The sequence below is a fragment of the Triticum aestivum genome, chromosome 3B, assembly GCF_018294505.1.
Source record: "Triticum aestivum cultivar Chinese Spring chromosome 3B, IWGSC CS RefSeq v2.1, whole genome shotgun sequence".
Classification (NCBI taxonomy): Eukaryota; Viridiplantae; Streptophyta; class Magnoliopsida; order Poales; family Poaceae; genus Triticum; species Triticum aestivum.
This window is the reverse complement of record NC_057801.1, coordinates 664,479,687-664,501,827: the sequence shown is the minus strand read 5'-3', so window position 1 is coordinate 664,501,827 and position 22,141 is coordinate 664,479,687. Positions and strand designations below refer to the sequence as shown.

The window sequence follows — 22,141 nt, the reverse complement described above, 5'->3', positions numbered from 1 at the left end:
ATTCGTACACCGAGGCCGCCAAAACCCGCGAAACCCCACGCTCCTCCGTCGGCCTCCCGACCGCCGCCCAGCCAAAGACTCTTCCCCGACCGTCGTCCACCTCAACAGCTCGCCGTCCCTCATCCACCGCACCGGATGAGGATCCATTGTCGATCTCGTTGTCCCGCCGGATCAGCCGCCCCGTCCTCCACCCCCAAGGAGCTTCCCCGATGTTTGCCTCATCTATCGCGCCACCTCAATCCCCACAGCACCGTCTTGACCTGCCCCACCGGAACCGCAGCACCCTCACCAATTCCTCCGATGAAGCCGAGGCCAACTCGGCGCCACCAAGGAGGTTCTGCACTCACTGCTGCATTTTATCTTTTATTCGATCTCACGGGGCTGCCGGTGCTCAATACCGAGCAGACATGGCATCTCCATCGACGACACCATCGCCGGCCACATCATCCACGACGTCTCTCCCCCATGTTGTTGCTTCCTCGGCAGCAACTTCCACAACGGCACTAGCTGCAGCTGCTCCGACTCTCGCTCACGCTGCGGCTCTGTTCTTGCTGTCGGTCATGCTGCTGCACTGCTCCTGCTTTCGTTTGTGCTGCTGCTTTGCTCTTGCTCTTGCTTGCACTGCTGCTGCTGCTGCACGACCTCCGGCAGCTACAGGAGTTGCTGCTTTAGCACTCACTCGCAGTGCTATTGCACGACTTGCTCTTTGCTAGTGCGTTCCCTGCTCGAGCGTCTGCTGATTTAGATCACTGCTTCTCTGCTACTAGTGCTCGAATGCCCTAAACATCTATTGCAATGCTCTGTTACTAGTTCAATCAGTTTCGACAGTAAAATTCAGTTTCGACTGTGAAGTTCATTTTCTTCAGTTAAGTTCAGAGTGAACAGTACTTACAGCATCTGTCGGAGCGGCCGTGGCGCGGCTGATGCGTTTTACATCTAGCACTTTTTGGTGATGTATTTTACATCATCTATTGCAGATGATATTAGGGTCCCACTTCATATTAAAGTTGTCTGTCTTGTCATGCTTCAGCCTCATCACCGTACACCTTAGCGGAGCTGCTCCAACGACGAAACCGTCCATCACAGCGGAGTAGTACCCTCGGCGCCGTTTCTAGAGGCCTCGGATCTTCTTCCCCGCCTTCGACAGTCACACCAGCATCATCACCATCCTCCACGTCCAACCCAATGATGCTGAGGTCTACAAGGCTATGCCAAAGAGGTTGTACACTCGTCGCATCACTTTGTTTCTCCATTCCTCTGTTCTTCCAATTCATGTGAGCCAAACACCCAGGTTGACTGAAATCCTATGTTTCCAAACGCTCTGTTTTGCACGTGCATTCCTATCCTATTCTTTTGTTTTTCCTGTCCCTGCGTTTATAGAATCCTCCAATTCTAAGGAGCCCTTACAGATTTACTTCATTTTCAGATTGGCGTCAAAGAAAACTCTGTGTGTTATGTCCTGCTCCTGCTGTGCCGTCATCCACCCCACCTGAGGTGCACCATCGACAGAAGCATTCACTGCAGCAGAGATCCCCCCTGCAGACTTTCTTTCGCCACCTCAGATCATCTTCCCCGTTGCCGGCAGCCACGCCAACTGCATTACCATCATTGACTGAGCAGATGAACCTGAGGACTAGACAGTTCCGGAAGAGAGGTCGCAGTCTTTCGTGTTTGCTTACGTTATACATCGGTTATTATTACCTGCTACTTTATCGTTCAATTTTGAGTTTTGAATTGCCCATGGGTCTCATATCGAGCCAGCAACGAATAGTATATGTCTACTATCTGGTTGATCTAGGGTCTTCTATGTGGTTCATGTTGGGTGGGCAACAAACAATAGATGATTCATTGTCTATGTTTTTAAACTGAAGCTATAATCTACCTGCTATCATTAGTTTTGGATCCATCCACTCGTTTGCTACCATCAGTCTTGATTTTTGCATGCACCCCTTAGGCCTTACAAAATCTAACTATTTTTTTATTATGCATGTTAGATATTGTACACAATCGTACTGAACATGTAGAGAAAAATAGAAGACCGTTGCGTGCGAATATAATGTCATGCAGACGCTGCTCCATGGTGGGCGAAGTGCCCCCCCCCCTCTCCTGCATTTCCAGATTGTATTCTAGAGGAAGATAACTGTTTAGATGGAGATTCAGAAGGAGCCGACCATGCCTATTTACCACCTGAGGTGTTTGCTCTAACCTGGCATACTGATGTTGGTCATATCATGCATATGGCGCCTTGCATTGCTTACATTATACATCTTATATGTCATCAGCTTAGTTTAGATTTGCTTTGTGTGAATGCCACCTGTTTGGTTTCTATATCATACTCCCACCATTCCTAAATATTTGTCTTTTTAGAGATTTCAACAAGTGGCTACATACGGAACAAAATGAGTGAATCTACACTCTAAAATATGTCTATATACATCCGTATGTGGTAGTCCATTTGAAATCTCTAAAAAGACAAATATTTAGGAATGGAGGGCGTATATGGGAATTATGCAATGCCATCTTCTTTAGCCAGGCATCATATACGTGAATCATGCAATGCCATCCTGTTTAGCCAGTCATCGTATATGTGAATTGTATCGTGCCATATTTTTTTTCCATAATGTGTTCCATTTGTCAGCAATGTTTATACATTCATCTACTCTTCCTGTGCATCAGCCATTTGAGTCGGTCATGGGAAAATCTGGAGTGAAAACAAGGTCTTCTGAGCAGTCAGTGCTACCTGTCGATGCAGATTTCTTGCTGGTTACACATAGCTCCTCAGAGGAGGATTCAGAGAGAGATGACCAGTCGTATCCCCCCCCCCCCGAGGTGCATGCTCTAACTTGGCTGGGTTATATTGCTCATATCATGCATATGGTATCTTGCATTGCCATGCCATCTGCTTAGATTAGACATGCTTTGTGTGAATGCCTCCTATTTGCTTTCTATATCAGATATGTGAATTATGCAATGCCATGTTTTTCAGCCAGTTATCATATATGTGAATTATGCACCGCCATGGAGCCAGGCATCATATATGTGAATTATCTCATGCCATCTTTTTTTCATTACGTATTCCATTTGTCGACAATCTGTGTATATTGAACTACTCTTCATGTATATTAGCCATTTGAGCCGGTTATGGAAAAATCTGGAGTGAAAACAAGGTCTTCAGAGCAGGCAATGGTACCTGTTGAAGCATATATCTCGATGGTTACAGGGAGCTCCTCAGAGGAGGATTCAGAGACAGATGACCAGTCCTATATCCCACCTGAGGTGTATGCTCTAAGTTGCAATGTTTATATTTCTCATATGATGCATATGGTGTCTTACATTGCTTAGTTTAGACATCATATGCACAATATTGAATTCTATCTGCTTAGTTTAGACATCATACATGCGAGTGCCAGCTGCTTAGTATATGAATCAATTATGTCAATTATATCATACCATCTTGTATACTTAGACAACATGTATGTGAATTATTTCATCCCAACCTATTTTAGAAAGACATCATATAGTTTTGTCATGTCATCTTGTTTAGGTACTCATCATATGTTGAATTATGCCATTATATCCTGTTAAGTTATCCATCATATATCTAAAACCGTGTCATGATATCCTGTTTAGTTAGGCATCATATATGTGAAATTGTGTCATGCTGTCCTATTTGGTTAGACAACATATATGTGAATTACCACATCTGTCTATCATACAATGTCTGTACGTTCAATTTCTTTTCTTGTTTATCAGCCATTTGAATTGGAGGGGGTGATGGCAGTATCTAACGGAGCAAAAACCCGTTCTTCACAAAAGACAGTGCTACCCGTTGATGCAGATAGAACCATGGTTGTACTGGCCCACAAACTAGCCCCACCACACATAATCGAGACTCTTCCAGATTGCACACTTACACCGTTGGGCAGAGAACCAGCTACAACCCATCTAACCGCAACCCCAGCGGATAGTAACCCACTTATAGTTGACAAAGCACCATGTCCACCATAGAGTACCCCCACACGAGCAGTTTGTAAAGCTATTGCAGTGCCCAAAGCACGAAGACCACCACAGCTAACCCAAACTCCATGTTTAAAGCAGAAGAGCAACTGTTCTCAGGTCAGATTCCGTAGCTATGGTCCATACTCCTTTGCTGTTGCATCACTGTATTTACCCATACCAACTACTTTTGAATTTGAAGGATCCAATTGAAACTCCAATGGTGCAACAGGTATGTTTTAAACCTATTTCTTTAACTGGATTGCTGTTCTAACTTCTTGCTCTATGTTGATTTCAGTTTAAGTTGTATAAACAGTTATGTTCTCATGTGATGCACATTACAAGTGCTGCCAATGCTGTGTAGTTTCTCACACTTATATTCTGTCTATGCTGTTGTGTCTTAAAAATATATGAGTTGAACTGTGTCTCTATCTTGATTAGGGAACATAAACTAGAATGATATGGACAATACAGTGACCATAGTACATAGATATATGTTTGTTTCATGTTGTTATCCTGTCCACCTTACTACTGAACCGGTTTACCAAAATGAGTTTGGTATACTACAAGCTAAACCTGTGATGTGTCTGCTTGTTTCTCTTGTAGTATGCAAACAGAATATTGGAGAAGAGCACCCCACTATGCAATGGTAGAGAAAGTAATGTAGATAAGGTTCAACATAGTGAGACAACCCTGTTGGTCTCCAAGAAAGGTGATAAAAACGATCTTGTAGATAGTGAGAAAACCCCACAGTCCTGCGTTGATGTAGTGTTCGAGTTACTGGCCAGTACCGCTGGCACAAGCTCTTCGAACTCGCTGCCTGAATCACTTCGGCTTCTTCAGTCTCAGCTACAAGCTGAAAGGCATCAGTCATCTATGCTGCGGCAAGAAGCCGAAGGACTGAGGAAGTCCCTGCAGAATTCAGATGCGTACTTTCTTGTGCAACAGCAAGCGCTGGAGGATTTAAGCGCCAAACAAGAGAAAGTTAATAAGCTTGCTAAGCATCTTGCCAGCATTATGGGTACCCAGGATATTGTTTCTTGAACTCTTCTGAAGTGGTTTCAGTTCTGGACTTGTTTTGCTACGGCGTTTATATGCTGCTGTGTTCCCTATATTTGCACTGGTGGTGAACTTTGATGCCCAGTGGATGTAATATGTGTAATAGCCGTGATAGCCTAGCATAAGTTGTTTGCTTATTTATTTCCTTGTTGTCTTGTTTATTTGTTTGCTTGTAGTCAGTGCAGTTCTTTTTCCGTGGTTTGCTAGTGGTTGCAATAACCTATTTTTTAAAACTAGGCCACAATAACCATGGGCTAATATTTACTGTAGTGACACTGGGCCTCCTACGGGCCGTAGAAACAATGGGCCTTCTACGGGCCGTAGAAACAGTAAGCCTTCTACGGGCCGTGGAAACATTGGGCCTTCTACGGGCCGTAGAAACAATGGGCCTTCTACGGGCCCTATCATCAATGGGCCTTATACGAGCCGTATGACCGATTGGCCAAACATGGGCTAATAACAGGCCGCATTATGGCCGTAAACGGGCTAGAGTTGGAATCGTCCGTTCATGGGCCGACCATAACGGGCCATCGTTAATAGGCTGTATTTGATGATGCTATGAAAACGGGCCAATGTATTAACGGACCACAAACGGGCCGACTGTAACCACGGGCTGAATTTGGCCCACAAGCAGAAAATTATAGTAATGGGTCGTAAGTAAATGAATGCTCGAAATGAGCCCAAGAATAAATGGGCTTTGAGAAGGCCGAAAGATAACATGGGCTGGAAACAGCCCAACTGAATAACAGGCCATTAATGGGTATAAAGTGATACACTGTTCATTACGGCCAGTTTCACCACGGGCCATTAATGGGTCTAAAGTGATACACTGTTCATTGCGGGCCAGTTTCACCACGGGCCGTTAATAGGCCAAGAGTTACATAGGGCCTCATATGGGCCGAAAGACGTCATGGGCCAGAAGTGAAAACGGGCTGGAATCATATTGGATGGCCCAGATGATGCTACTGGGCCTAATTCGGGTAGGGCGTAACGGGCCTTGGGTTAGCGGGCTGTAAATGGGCTATATGCGAACATGCCGTTAACAGGCTTTCCATGGGCTGGCCCGTCACCTTTTGACAAAGTCAAACGGGCCGGCCTTTTCACAGGAATGGGCCTCTGTTGGGCCGGGCCATGTGTCGACGTATCATAGGCGCCTTCTGTCCAATGAGTGGATGACATCTGTCCCAATAGTGAGCCGACACGTGTTTCCTCCAGCCAATGACGATTTTACACGTGGAAAATCCCCATTGGTCAGGGCTGTTAACGGGTTATCGGATCCAAAACCCAACCCGATAGCTTAACGGCGTTCCGTTACGGTGGATGCCACGTGTCGGTCACGCTTGACGAAAGCACTTTTGTGACCCGCGATTTATCGTCATGGAAGTGGACACTTCCGTGATGATAATTTTGGTAATGTCATGGAACGCTTCTACGACAGCACATGTATGACTATCTTGATTTTGTCATAAATTTTTCATGGATGTACATGCATGACAAAAAACGCGACCTACCGTGACAAACACGTATCATCACAGAAGTGTATTTTTTTGTAATGTATGGTTTGACATAGGATTGTGACATGGCATGTAAGCACATAAATTGAGCATAATGAAGGTCATCATGGAAACAAGTATGCAAGTGTGAGGTAGAGATGCAAATATGTTTGACAATTGAACTAGCATCTACCTCAAGGTCATAGCAAGCATGCATAAAGTGCTCAACAAACGGTCTATGGTAGGCATAGGAAGCATTGACCACACCAAATAAAATGAAGTGTCTAAACACATGGATCAAGTGCAAGACAATCCAAGCATAATGTGCATAGAGTGTAGTGAAAATCGTGTGGCACTCAACACAATAAAAAGAGCGATTGTTCATCATGTGTGAGGCAATCAAGTCAATCATGTGACAAGCAATGTGACATGGCATATCTGAAGAAATGACATTGTTGCAACCAAACATATGATAAGAGCAAGTAATCCAAGAATTGGATGCAACACACAAGGCATATATACCATGATGCATGGAATGGTGGAAATGACAAGTCGAAACAAGATCTCTAACATGTGTGCAATCAAGTGGTCCAAGATGAACAATAAGTCTCATGGTGCAAGCAACACAAGTAGTATGATCCATAATGTCCATGCTCATGGTTTGGGGGTTCTCAAAAGAGAAGGATATCACCTTGAAAGCATGCCCTTGTGCGTTCTTCACATTGCTGAAACACAAGAAAAAGTGGTGTAGAAGCGAGTCATGGTAGAATGTATGAGACTCGCTCTCAAGAGCTCGAATGGTCAACTCACGTGAAGTGGAAGTCGACACAAAGTCCAAGTATCCTACACATGCACACAACAAAACAAAGAACGCATGTGCATGGTAGATAAACACATCATCCATCATGATGGTTCTCTTCTTTTGCACATAACCATTAGAAGCACAAGTGCACGAATAATATGATGCAACAATGGCTATATTCATGGCACTAGGTATATGGTGCAAAGAAGGAAGGCAAGCATGCTTCACAAGAAATATGTCAAAATCTCCAATGATATGTGAGAATGCTATGGGGGCAATCTCATGAGGAAGGCTAAAAGCATTGTTGCACTCAATACATGGAAAATCATCTAGCATGAGAGAGGCAACATATGGAGATATATGGCAAGAAGCAATGACAATCATGTGTAAAGCATGTAGATGGTTGTCATCAACCGCGTGAAATGAGCAAGTATGAATCATCGGTGATGCGACATAGGCAAGCATAGTAATCAAGTCGTGCAAACTAGTGGAGCGAAGATGCAACACACTAGAGGAAATCATGGCAATCATGTCATGTGAGCAATTAATGGGCATAGGCAATGCACATGACATATCGCAAGCACGATCAAAAATCAAGATCAAAGCATGATCATAAGCATTGAGCACAAAGTAAACATGGCAAGAACAAGCACTCCACCAAACTTGCAAATACACATACAGGTACTAGAATCAATCATCATGTGTAATGCAAAGCATGGGTCACAAATGCATGGCAAAGGCATAGGAATAAGCATATCATGCAAAGTGAACATGGCGAGATGGGAATATAACATGTAATGGACAATAACCCATAGCCAAGTGAGGGACATGTAAAAGAAATGCGCAAAGTCTTTCCGCGAAGGGAGCAGTGGGAAAGATAATCCATGGGATCCCAAGTCATCGTTGCTCTCTAGAGCTCGTTTTGTCAACTCATGGGATTGTGAGGTTGACAAGTAAGCATGAGTACCTACACAACAAATACACAAACGAAAGAAATTGTGTGTGTGGTAAATGTACACATCATCCATCATGATGTGTATGTGCACGTGTGAGTTAGCACAAGGTAAGCATCGCTCAAAGAAATTTGATGCATGGTATAAGAACATGTCATCCATCATGAAGGAATAGTTATTGTGTATAACACGATGGGGACACAAATTGAGCATACTAGTATATGGCACAACAATATCATTATGATTCATGGGGAGCATATTGTGCACATAATTATGAGGACCATGCAATGGATAGGATGGATCAAAATCTCCTAACATGTATGAGGAAACTATGGGGGTCTCCTCATGAGCAATATTGGAAACATCATATGGAGAAAATGGACAACATCCAAAACAATGCATAACCGAAGCTAGCTGGTCGTGGTATGGCATATGAGATAAATGATGCAAAGGGAGCATATCAATATCATCACAAGAAAAACAAATGCCAATAACCATGGGCTTGTCATCTATGCCATAAGTGCAAATTGGGTTTATTTGAATGGCATATGCATAGTTACTACGAAGAGATTGCAAATATGACATATGATTGATCTCATGCATAGCATATGACAAGTCAAGTGGATTGTAAAACATGATGTGACCTAAAGAATTCTCACAAGAAATCCTATGCAACATGGCATCACAACTAGGCAACTCAACATGATCATCATCATATTCATCATAAATTGGTAAGTCAAGACATGAGGAAGTCACACTAGCATGAAGCATGGAAATAGGTTGATCAACATGATGCAAGCAATCAATGTCAAGCATGTCCACTAGTGGGACTAGAGCATCACCTTCACCTATGTTACCTTTGTCATTCCACTCAAGTGGTGTAGGTGAGGTGGGAAAGACCAAATGGTGGTCATCTTCCTCTTGATGGAACCATGTGGGGGGTGCATCATATTCCAGCATGGCCATCATTGTGTCCAAAGGAAGGACGAAGTCATCGAGGATCGGCGCGTCATCATATATGAGACCTAGCACCAAATGAGAAGACACAATAGAGGTAGAGGTCAAGTTGTTAGAAATGCAAATGGCCTCACATTCCCTATCAACTATCACAATCTCTTTATGTGGCGGCTCACTCACTCCCTCCAAATAGGTGCACTCAAACTCACATATGGAGTCACTCATCTCACTCAAGTGGTGGGGGTTGTTTCTCTCCTCACATGGGAATTGTGGCAATTCATCATATATGGGGCTAGTGGTGAAGTCACTCTCACTCTCAATATGGTGGCAAAAGTCACTCAAGTCATCATACGTCACCGTGGTCAAAGGGAAAATCCCATGCTCAACCATCTCATCACCGTCGCCATGGATGAAGGCCGAAGATGGCACATCATCACTATCCTCCATGACCGAAGGGAAAATCCCATGCTCGATCATCTCGTCGCTCACCTCCAAAGCTTGGTCCTTGAATGGCTCCGAAGTCGTAGTCGTCGCTGCACCGTCTTGAAAAAGAGTCGAAGTAGACTCGGCATCATGAATGCCACAAAGAGGGATGGCGGTGAAGTCGAACTCGAGAGCATCATCAGGCTTGGACATCGTGGTGGTACTAGCCTCATGCTCGTCGTCTTGGAGCTTGGCCTTCAAGAAGTGTGCTTGGGGTGGAGAAGCCTTGGCCTTCATGAGTTCTTGTTCCGCCTTGAGAGCACCAATGTAGTTGTCGTCGAGGGACTTGAAGTTCTCGTGGAAGATAATCTTGGAGATGTCATTGTTCAATCCCATCGTGAAGTGGAACTTCATCCAAATGGGGTCGTCCATGCCGGCTCGTCGCAAGGCATGCTTCATCTCCTTGAAGTACTCATCGATGGACTTGGATCCTTGGATGGTGTTCTCCAATTGGCGTAGAAGTTTTTCCGTGTAGGTTGGAGGCACGAACTCTCGCCGCAAATCTCTCTTCATCTTGGGACAACTCATGTCGTAGCTCTCCGAATGTGTGTGAAGCCACCATGTGGACGCGTAGTCGTGGAAGTTCCTTGTGGCACACTTCACTTGATCTTCGGGAGGAACTTGATGTAGCTTAAGGTAGTCGTCCGTGAGGCGCTCCCACTCGAGATACTCCTCGGGTTCTTGAGTCCCATAGAAAGGAATCATGTGGTCGATGTCGAGGTCGTAGTAGCTCGCCGAAGTCGCGGACTTGAGCTTGGGGAGCTTCTCTTGAGCGTAGTCTTGAGGTTCTTGTTGGGGAAGATGCCGCATGTCCAAAGGCGAAGATGCCTTGAAGTCGCTTGGCGAAGATGCCAAGGTAGATGGTGAAGTCGCTGAGTGGTTGTTGGTGTTGAGCTCTTGACCTTCACGTACTTGTTGTTGATGGTGTCGATGCGATGTGACCTTGCCGAAGATGGTAGCTCGGAAGCATGTGCACTTGAGCGTCTTCTTAGAGATGAGGAAGACCTCTTGTAGGACTTGATGAGGGTTTTGATCTCCTCCATTTGAGCTTGCATCTTGGCGTCAATGAAGTTTTTCGTGGCATCGAACTCGTCGCTGTTGTTGTAGACCGAAGGAGGTGTGCTTTGCCTATCCATCACAAGACTCGAGCAAAGGTGAGTAGGAAATGAGATAAATAATACCAAGCTACCCTTTCCCAAAGTTGAGGATGTATCCCGTTTCACTCAATGTGAAATGAAAGAATAGTGGAATTGGTACCGGACTTGCTCACTCACACCTACAAAGTAAAGCTTATCGAGTGGCTTGGTTAGGACAAGTGGCACAAAATTTGATGCAAAATGTTAATAAGAGTCAATAATGTTGAAAGAGATTCACAAATTCGCAAGTGAAACAAGTAGACCAATAGCAATATGTGGCACACGGAAACACACACACGGATAGATAAATGGGGTCGTGCAACCAAGGAGTGAGCACAAAATGTGGAATCCACGGAAAATGCTTGTGTTGCACAACTCAAGAGAGACGCTAGCATGATTGCTCAATAGGCGGATACGACACTTGTGCACAACCTATAAGATTCAAAATGGATAAACTTTCTATCCCAAGTATGCTATTATGTATGGTTCCCGGTGTTTCGCATATGATGATCCAAGATGATCAATATGGTAGTATGATATGCAATGTGGCGATGCTATGACTATTGCTTACAAGCTCTTTGCTCTCTCTTTTTGCTTAAAAGCTTATTCTTCCTCTCTTTTTTCGTATGGCCACTATGCAAAATGCACAAACCGAGATAGAAATTGTGTATATGCGGGAACAATCTTGTGACACAAGAGATGATATGATGATACCAATATGATATGGTATGTATGCAATGGGAGGTGCGGATCACTAATGTGCACAAGTAACGTTGCCGGCAATACTCAAATGGATAGTCTCGATAGGCAAGTGACACAAAATGGCTAGGGGTTAACAAAGCAATGGCAAGAATGAATGTACAATGACGGGATACCACGATACCAAGATGATATAGAGGTTACCGTTCTTGCTTACGGTTAGGTTGTCAAAAAGGTGAAGTGGTCAATGTCGATGACGACCTCATGGCGATGATGAGTGGTGGTGTTCTCGATGTATAACCGTTCCTAATTAGCCGATACACCTTAGGAAACAGAAAAACCGCAAACTCAAAATCTCAAACGAAAAATGTCAAACGGTGATAGCGGAATGCGATGGTGGTTCCGGAGTTGACAATGCGGAAGTGGTGGTGGTGGTTGATGAAGAAGCAACTGTCCCTAAGTAGCCTAAACACCTTAGGAGACTCAAGTCACCACTCAAGCAACCACAAATGCTATATGGATCAAAATGGGTTAGGTTGCGGAATGCTATGGTGGTTTTACGGATGATATGGTGGAGGGCCTAGGCAAAGGTGTCAAAATGTCAAAATTTTGATGGAGTCAATTGATGTTGGAACACATCTAGATGGATGGGGGATGTCAATAGCTACTCAACGAGCTAAAGAACGTCATAATCGGACTCCGGATGTGGAAGATATGGCCGAAACAAGAAATCATCCAAAGCAGTTTTTGAACTAGCGGACAGTCCGGTCTTCATCCGAAAATCTTCTGACTCGAGCGGACAGTCCGGTATGGTGGAGCGGACAGTCCAGTCTGTGAGCGATTTGCTCCTGATGCGAGCGGATAGTCCGGCACGGGGTCCGAACAGTCCAGTGCAAGTTGGGAAGGCACGCAATTGAAATTTTTGGGCAGAAATGGATGATTTTGGGCTCAAAATTGAGGAGATTTCGTGGATGGAAGGTGGGGAAACTTGTGGGGGAAGCTAGATCCACTCGAAACACAATGAATCCATGGATCAAAGTCAACAAAACATCATCAAACCAACAAATCACAAAAAAATTTAGGGCTATTTTTGGTGGGGATTTTCGGATTTTAGGACGAAATCAACCAAAACAAGGATAGAAAACGATGGGGGAGACTCCAAATTCGTGATCAACGTGGCTCATGATACCAAGATGTTGTAGGGTGGAGACCCTAAGTGGAGATCTTTCACGAATTGGAGGGGAATCCACGAAGAACGCGAAGAACACGAAGGACAAGAGGGAAAATCACAAGAGGAAAACACTCAAGAACAAGCCCAATCACACACCCACTAGACTCACAATCACACAAGATCCACAAAGGTACAAGAACAACAAAGGGAAAGATACAAGGTAAAGTTCATCCCAAATCCAAAGGAGATGAGGTCTTGATGATCCTATGATGGGGATCCTTCTCCAAGAGGAGGCCTTGATATCCACAAGAGGATCTTCTCCAAGAGGAGGGCTTGATCTCCAAAAGGAGCTTCTCCAAGAGGAGGTCTAGATCTCCAAGAGGAGGAAGATGATCAAAGCTCTCTCTTTGTCTATCCAATACTTTGCTAACCCTAAAAACTGAGAGGAGCACGGAATATATAGTCTAGGGGCGAAGGGGTATGGGCCTCGGTGGTTACATGGGCTTTTTAGCCCGATTCATAGCGAAACTGGGCGGACCGGACAGTCCGGTGGTAAGGACCGGATAGTCCGGTGAGGACAGATGCAATTTCGGGTGCCACCAGACTGTCTGCTGTGGGGACCGGACTGTCTGGTAGTGCAATTTCGGTGCGACCGGACTGTCTGGTAGTGCAATTTCGGTGCGACCGGACTGTCTGCTGTGAGGACCGGACTGTCCGGTAGTGCAATTTCTGCACGCTTCCTTTTCTTCATCTTGATGCTTCCGGCCAGCTCTTGGGTCTTGGGGTCCTTCTCCTTGGCCTCCGGGAAGCTTCCTAGCTGCTTGGTGGTGTTTGCCCTTGTACCTAATGATGCACAATGTTCCATGGTGAGGTAGCAACCACGTCCAATGGATATTCATGTAAATCTCGAAGAGGAGCGGGTTCACCTTAAGTCCGGTAGGTCCACTTGGGGCTTGAGGTGCTATGAAGGTGTACAAGGAGATGACAGTAGGATGCTCCACATCATGTTGCATCTACTTAGCTCCTTGATGTGTCTGTATTTCAGCGTATCTTCACCAGATAGAGTGCCCCTAACAACGCGCCACTAGAAAACTCAAACTTTTGTCACCACTTTCAATTGCCATAGGGTATCCCACATCTATTTATAGCCAACCCTTCATGTAGAGCCGATCGCTCTTTGTGAATCATGAGAGCATGATAGGAAGATTTCAAGAGTATACCCTGATTTCCCAAAGGCCCAAGCCAATGAATCATCACCACCTCTGGTGCGCAGCGGGATATTAAGGATGGCATTAACATACGGTAGGATAAAAACATCTTGAATGAGCCACATACAATTGTATGTATCGATGAGCTCGGTTACCAACTGCAACATTGTGCCTCCCAGTTTTAGAAATGGCTTCATCGACCAGGTGCCTGGAATCCACTTGTCATCTCAAAAAGAGATGGCAGATCCATCTCCAACTTGTTTTATCAAGCCATTATTAAGAGCATCCCTTCCGGCCACGTCGTCTGCCAAGTAGCCAATGAGGATTTTGGTGCGCTAGCGTGCAGGAAATCAGTGTCCGAGAAGTATCTGGCCTTTAGAACTCTCGCGCAAAAGGAATTTGGATTGCTCTTAAATCTCCATCCGTGCTTTCCCAAGAGTTCTAGATTAAACATATGCAAATATCGAAAGCCCATTCCGCCTTTAACTTTTGGGGTAGGTAGCGAGCTCGAGGATATCCAGTGCACGGATCTTTTGTCCAAAGAACTGCTCCACCAATATTTTTGCCATACAAGAGGAAAAGCCTTTGCAACCTTTTCATGTGAGAAGGAAATATCTCATGCTATATGTAGGGTAGATATATCCAGAAGGAATTATCCTAGTTTTAGGGGCACTGTATAACTTATTTGAGCAAAATATCCCTTCCCGCACATGCTACCTTCCTTTCAGGCCAATCCTGGATTTTGCTTCTGATTCTATTCCCTAGGTGATCCAAAGTACCACTTGTAATTCTCCCCACCCCTATGGGAGACCCAAGTATTTCTCGATGAAAGCCTGCACAACAATACTAGTGTATGTTTCGCTTGCAACCAGGTATTTTAGTGAGAGTTTGGACTGAAATAAACATCACCTTTATCCTTATTAACCCGCTTCCCCAAGGATAAATAAGAATGACCTCGCTTAGCTGTTCTGCAGTTTACACATTCTCCTTGATGAAAATTAAGCTCTCATTGATGGGGCGCGGATAGTAAACAACATGTAAGTGCAAGAAAGTAAAGGGGTAGAGTTTAGAAGATCAAACGCAATGAAGACACGGTGATTTTTGGTGTGGTTTTGATAGGTGGTGCTTTTGTACAACGACGTTGATAGAGACTTCAACCCACGGAGGGTAGCGGCTGCACGAACCCACGAAGGGCTCCATCCATGAAGGGTCCACGAAAGCAACCTTGTCTATGCCATCATGGCTTCCACCCACGAAGGACTAGCCCCACCTCAGGGTAGATCTTCACGGAGTAGGCGATCTCCTTGCCCTTACAAACTCCTTGGTTTAACTCCACAAGATTTGGAGGCTCCCAAGTCACGTCTAACAAATCTAGAAGGCATCACTCTCCAAAAGGTAGTAGGTGTTGTTGATGATGATGAACTCCTTGCTCTTGTGCTTCAGAAGATAGTCTCCTCAACACTCAATCACTCTCTCACAGATTTGGCATGGTAGTACGAGAAGGATTGGAGTAGAAAGCAACTTGAGGGGGTTGGAAATCAAGGATCAAAGGTTGGAGTGGAATCCCCTTGATTTCAAGACAAGTGTGGGTGGTTCTCTCTCAAAAAATGGATATGGGAAGTGGTACTTTCATCTTGTTTGCTCTCTCTGGGAGTTGGTGGAATGGGTGGGGTATATATAGCTAGCACCAAAAATCTAACTGTTACACACCTTTACGCACAATTCAATGGGACCGGGTGGAATCACTCGGTGAGACCAACTGGTGCAAAATGTTTGGAATTTAGGCTTTTCAACGAGACCGGATGAAACAAGTCGGAGAGACTGATGGGTGATGACCTAAGCACTTTCCACACTTTGGTGACACCAATCGAAACCACTCAGAAATTCCAAGGTGAAATCAATAGGTTACAGAAAGTTGGCAAGTGCACTTCGGTGAGACCGAACGTCCTCTCGGTGAGACCGAGTTGCTAGGGTTTAGGCAGTGGATTTTTCAAGTGTATCTCGGTGAGTCTGGGTAGATGTGTATCGGTGGGTCAATGGAGGTTGGCTCATTGTTGTATCTCGGTGAGGGTTTTGAGCAATATTTCTAAGCACTTTGAGAGAACAGTCCATGCTCAAAACCTCATCCCCTTTTAATAGTATTGGCTTTCCTATGGACTCAATGTGATCTTTGATCACTTAACAAGAAATGTAGAGTCTTGAAGCTTTGCCACCATTGTTCCTTAGAGCCTGAAATGTACTTGAGGAAAATATTAGTCCAACAACATGTATGTTGACATGAATTACTAAAATCACCAAAGGAGCAAATGTTCTTTCACCTTCAAACTCATCACCCTCCATATGCAAGCCTTGATTATCATGTTGGTCATTCCGGACGGGGCACAAAGGTTGGGTCAATGGAGGTTGGCTCATTGTTGTGTCATACACATCTGGATTGACATATGGTGGATCTCGAACCGAGCTTCTAACATCACATGAAGATGCACACCGATTCAAATCAATGTGCAACCGAGCACCAACCTTCTTTGTGGCAAATAACTCGAATGCTTTATCTTGTGAGGCCAAGACACTCTCCTTACATGCTTCCCAATGAAAGTCGGAGACAAGAGGTGTTGTCTTCCAACGAATGTGTTGTCCAAACCCAACATTATACCTTCCGATTAAGTCTACTTCATCGCTTTCTTCCATCTAATTCAACCTTCTCCGAAGCTCAACCACAACCTCCTCAAGGCTAGGACATGTGGAAAACACCATCACTACTGTCTTCTTCTTTGGGTCACCATATTCGGCGTTTCCCTTCTCAAAAGAGGCCAAGTCGACATGATGCACATTCACGATCCTCGCCATCTACAAACATAAACACCAAAATGCATCAATGGAAATTGTAAAATTGGATGACCTAGGGTTTCTCCAAGTGGGCACAATGCAGACATTTCAACCAACAAAAAGAGGAGAAATGAGGGAGAATACCTTGAGGGGTTGAAGGTGAGGATAATTCACCGATTTGGAGCTCTAATCCGTGAAATTTAGTGGGCATTAGGGAGGGGGATGAGTGGGGCCGCCGGGGTGGAGAAAGGGGGGAAAAGAGAGGATGCTGCCTGTTTTGTTAGTTCAAGCGCATGGTGCCTTGGGCTGGGGCTTCGTGCTACTGAGCATGGCGTCCTGGCCCGGGGCGTCAGGCCCACGCCCTGCCAGCGTGGCAAACGAGCGCTGACTAGCATGACGCCTTTGTTTAGGGTGCCCTTGGTTAGGACGCCATGATGTCTAGCGTGCCCCGGGTGCCATGCGAAAGGGCATTTAGTGATTTTTTTAAAATGGGTTCATTTTGTGTTAATTTTTTCGGAAAAGAGCAGTTTTGTCCTTTTTCATAGTGGGTTGAGGGAGCGGTCCTACATTTCATGGTAGTCTTTTCCTATAGGATCTGACGGCGAGGATGGCTCCCCCCGCAAGCGGAAGCAGCCGCGCCCTCCCCAGCTGAAGCGTCCGTCCCAGCAGTTTGCTGCGGCAGCGGCCCTCTCTGCCGCCGCCGCCGCCGCGATGATGGGCAAGCAGCGCCCCTCCTCCTTGTTTAAGAAGCCGGGCAGCGACCGCACCAAGGGCTCGTCGCTGGCCGCCGACAGCATCGTGGACGACGTCATCGCCGAGTTTGCCCCCGACGAGAACGACCGAGAGGAGCGTCGTCGTCGTGTTGGTAGGATCTCTGCCCCGACACCGTTGCCTGTTCCAGTTCCCCAAATTAAGGCAATCCAGGCAGCCTTACATGCTGAAATGGAGGTTAGATCGGATGGTGCGTTCGAGGCTGATGGGGTTTCAGACCATGGAAGCGATATGGAGGTAGAATTGCAGCCAGAGCTGGAACTGAAGCCTGATGTGGAAATGCAACCCAAACTAGAAGCAGCTCCAGGTTCTAGTGCGGAATTGGTGGATGAGAATAAGAGCTCGGAGGAACTGAAGCAGGAGGCTAATGGGGAAGTGAAAATAGAGAAGGTGCGCCGGTTAAACGCTAAGATTAAGGCAGAGGGCACCAGAAATGGTGATATGTTGAGTGCAACAGCATGTTGGATGAAGATATGTGGGGATGGGGAGAATGCAGGAGGCAAGGGAGAAGTGACTGTTCATGATGTCGTCGATGTGGATGAAAGCTCGGAGTTTGAGCTGAAGGATGGAGCCCTGCCGTTCTATTTGCTGGATGCATATGAGGAGCCCTTTGGTATCAATTCAGGCACAGTCTATTTGTTTGGGAAGGTAAATATCATTCATACTAAGTTTCACATATAAGAGACATATGGTTAGTTGCCCACATCTGTTGAAGTGCTTTGTTTTCCTCGCTCAATATTTCACCAGCACCAAACTAAGTGATTCTTTAGCTTAGTACGATAGCTGATTTATATAAATTATGTGGTGCTTGTATTTTAGTATCTGAATGAATGAATGTACTATTCCATAGTGGCACAGATCATTACTTCCATAAAGTAGTCAATGCTTTTCTAAAAGCTCCACATATTGCTATGGTCAAGTATGTCAGAAATAGTTATCGACTTTGTTAAATAGTTACGTATTCTATTGGATTATCAGCTATTACATGTTTGCAGCTCTAAGGTTATACACACTACTCTTTTTTGACCACCTGCTTTTCTTTCTAGGTTGTAAGAGGCAAGCGCTTCCACAGTTGCTGTGTTGTTGTAAAAAATATGCAAAGGTGCATATATGCAATCCCAAGCAGTTCAGTATTCCCAAGGGACACAATATCAAGGATAGAGAGGAATTCCACAAGTTCTGATGCTTCGCCATCACTTCGAGCAACTTTACATGTGAGAGATTGATTATTTTCATACTAAGCTTAATGCTCACTGCATCATATTTATCTTACATGCACATTGCATGTCTTTTTTCCAGGAGTTGTCATCTGGACTAAAGAGTGAAATAGCTGACAAGTTGTCTGACCTCAATGTTTCAAATTTTGTGATGACTCCAGTCAAGGTTTGTAGGTGAAACCATCTTGTAACTTCTACCCCTGTAATATTCTTTGTCGATGTTAATTGTTTATATTTCTCATGCCTTAGAGGAACTATGCATTTGAGAGGACCGATGTACCAATCGGTGAGCAGTATGTCCTGAAAGTCAATTACCCATACAAGGTATGTTTATTGAACAATGCATCTTCTATCTCATATTTTCTTTTTTTCCTTATAACATATGTATTTTCTTAGGATCCTGCGGTACCAGCTGACCTTAGAGGTAAATATTTCCATGCGTTACTTGGGACAAACAATAGGTATGATTCGTAAAATGTGTGACCCATGCTATACACAACAATTCCAGTGTTGTACTCTCCGTGCCAAATCCTTTCCTCACACACAGTAACCATTGTACCTTTTCAGTGCACTTGAACTGTTTCTCATCAAAAGGAAGATCAAGGGTCCTTCATGGTTATCGATTTCTAAATTTGTGGCATGTCCATCTACTGAGCGGGTATATCCTTGACTTCATGCTGTCCTCTCATCCCAGGCTGTGTTTTATATCCAATTAAGTTATTTGATACTCTTATAGCTCCTGCCTGATTTTTTGTTGCATTATATTGGTGCTGATGGTTTTTGGCGTTTCCACAGGTCAGCTGGTGTAAATTTGAAGTTACAGTCGAATGCCCAAAAGACATTTCTGTTTTGGTGACAAGTACCACACTGGAAGTCCCCCCAGTTGTAGTTGCGGCTGTTAATCTTAAAACTATCATAAATGAGAAACACAACGTGCATGAGATTGTGTCAGCATCGGTCATATGCTGTCACCAAGTAAAAGTAAGCATGCTAATCTGGGGCTGAAGTATTTTATTCTAGTATTTGTTTGTACATACTTAAGCAGTTTAGGTATCAGGTAAATGATTGTCATTGTCTTCTGGAACAAGAATTTCTAGAAAAGCTGACATACCTTGGCAATGATGTATCAAGCAATTGAACCTTCCATGTCTCTGAATATATGAAGCAGTTCTTTTTTTTAGACAAACTGATGCACTTTGGGTTTATCTGAAACAATTATCAAGTTTACATATTTGCGAGATTATTTTATAAGCTAGAGACACTTTCTACCAAATAAAGTTGTTTGCCTTTTGGGGTCATTCCAGATTGATACTCCAATGCGTTCTGAAGATTGGCAGAAACGGGGAACGATCAGCCATTTTACTGTTATGCGCAAGCTTGAAGGAAGCATATTTCCTATAGGCCTCACCAAAGAAGCTTCTGATAGGAACCAGAAGGCTGGTAGCAACGTGCTGGCACTAGAGAGCAGGTGGGTACTGTTGTTGCTTATGCATTTACATCTTCCTTTGAACAAATCCGAGTTCTCATCTTTGCATTCATTAATCTTTTTTATTCCATTTTCAGTGAACGTGCTTTGTTAAATCGCTTGATGATTGAGCTTGGTAAACTTGATTGTGATGTACTTGTGGGGCACAACATTTCGGGATTCGACCTGGATGTCCTTCTGCACCGTGCTCAGGTTTTTATGATTATATTTCTGATTAATCTTGGTACCTCATGTTTTGATTACAAAGTATACTTCATGTTTTAATTACAAAGTATACATTATGTTCTAATTCAATCAAATAAGAAACATGTCTATGCCGTTTTTCTGCTAGACCTGCAAAGTACCAAGCAGCATGTGGTCCAAAATTGGCCGCCTTAGAAGATCAGTAATTCCCAGGCTTACCAAAGGAAACACACTATATGGTTCTGGGGCAAGTCCAGGAATTATGTCCTGCATTGCTGGCCGTCTCCTCTGTGACACCTACTTATGCTCTCGTGATCTTCTGCGGGAGGTAACCAGAATTTTAATTGTTTGGTCCAATCTTAAAGCCAAACTCAACTAACCTATATGTTTTACATAGGTGAGTTATTCTCTGACACAACTTGCAGAGACTATACCTCCAATGTTCCAATCATCGGGAACGCTTCTAAAGCTGGTGTGGTTTCTTTAAATTCAGAAATCATGCGTACTTCTTTCAAGAGAATGCCATGTCTTAAGAATTACGAACTGAAGCAAACTTTACCAATTTATCATCCTCATCTAGGTTGAGTACGGTGAGACTGACGCATGTCTTTCTTTGGAGCTTATGTTCCACTTGAGTGTTCTCCCGCTTACACGCCAACTGACAAATATTAGTGGTAATCTGTGGGGGAAAACTCTCCAGGTAAAGCATCATTATTTTTATGCAAAGTATACATCTGCAACAATGCAGTCTTCTTTGAAAAAAGGACAAAAAACAATGTTGTGTTGACATGATATCTCACATGAATGACGCAGGGTGCTAGAGCTCAGAGGGTAGAATATCTACTGTTGCATTCATTCCATTCAAAAAAATTCATTGTACCAGATAAGTTTGCTGCATGCAAGGAGCTGAACTCTGCAAAACGAAAACTTAATGCTGATACGGGAGGTGGAAACGCTGTTGATCCTTCCATTGATGATGAGGTGCATCATGGTGATCCAGGTAAAGTAAGAAAAGTCCCTTCATATGCTGGTGGTTTGGTTTTGGAGCCTAAAAAAGGTCTATATGACAAGTATATTCTACTTCTGGACTTCAACAGTCTTTATCCTTCAATAATTCAGGTGAGTCATTATTTTTCACAGATTCGGTAAGTTATGGCTTATTCTCCATGAGTCAACTGTTAAGCGATGCCCTTGATATAAATTCACTGTTTCTTTTATTCTCTTCGCTCCTCAGGAATTCAATATCTGCTTCACCACTGTTGAGCGTTCTTCTGATGGCAATCTCCCTAACCTTCCAACTTCAAAGGCTACTGGTGTTTTGCCTGAGGTACTTACATATGGAGATTTTCCGTACTTGGGGAATGGGACAAACACTGTTTTGCAAAAAATTGAGCCGCTAGCTGGGTAACAACATACTAACATGCCACCAATAATACCCTATGGGTAACCATAACACCCATATTGCTTCGAAACTTTGTCACCAAGAATATTTTTTTTTTGCTTTCAGCTCATTTTTCTGAGAAACTTGTAATTAGTAATCAGAGTTGCGATTACAGAAATAAAATATGCTATTCCTGCTTGGCCACCACACCTGTTCATGCTTTTGGTAAGGACATTGGAATTTCGTAAACTTGTTCAGTGTGATTCGAGCTTACAAGCTACTATATTCTTAACTGTATCCGGTCTTTGAACTAAGCTGGG

General features: G+C 44.2%; 1 protein-coding gene across 4 annotated transcripts in view; it reads left to right on the top strand.

Moving 5' to 3' along the window:
- The first annotated feature begins 17,380 nt into the window (after window positions 1-17,380).
- The window catches only part of LOC123071553 (DNA polymerase alpha catalytic subunit), a 9,234-nt gene continuing 4,473 nt past the window's right edge, over window positions 17,381-22,141 (top strand). For 2 of the 4 annotated variants that reach the window (XR_006434427.1, XM_044495129.1), the window contains exons 1-14: window positions 17,381-18,202; window positions 18,601-18,768; window positions 18,854-18,937; window positions 19,021-19,095; window positions 19,168-19,232; window positions 19,339-19,429; window positions 19,567-19,752; window positions 20,076-20,239; window positions 20,335-20,449; window positions 20,589-20,768; window positions 20,838-20,912; window positions 21,021-21,140; window positions 21,254-21,559; window positions 21,675-21,767. Coding sequence is in view for 1 of the 4 variants with exons in the window: in XM_044495129.1 (XP_044351064.1) it covers window positions 17,495-18,202; window positions 18,601-18,768; window positions 18,854-18,937; window positions 19,021-19,095; window positions 19,168-19,232; window positions 19,339-19,429; window positions 19,567-19,752; window positions 20,076-20,239; window positions 20,335-20,449; window positions 20,589-20,768; window positions 20,838-20,912; window positions 21,021-21,140; window positions 21,254-21,559; window positions 21,675-21,767 (2,430 nt within the window). In the remaining 3 variants the exon portion in view is untranslated. Of the gene's footprint in view, window positions 18,203-18,600; window positions 18,769-18,853; window positions 18,938-19,020; window positions 19,096-19,167; window positions 19,233-19,338; window positions 19,430-19,566; window positions 19,753-20,075; window positions 20,240-20,334; window positions 20,450-20,588; window positions 20,769-20,837; window positions 20,913-21,020; window positions 21,141-21,253; window positions 21,586-21,674; window positions 21,768-22,141 lie in introns of all 4 variants that reach the window. The other 2 variants (XR_006434426.1, XR_006434425.1) reach the window with 2 other exon arrangements.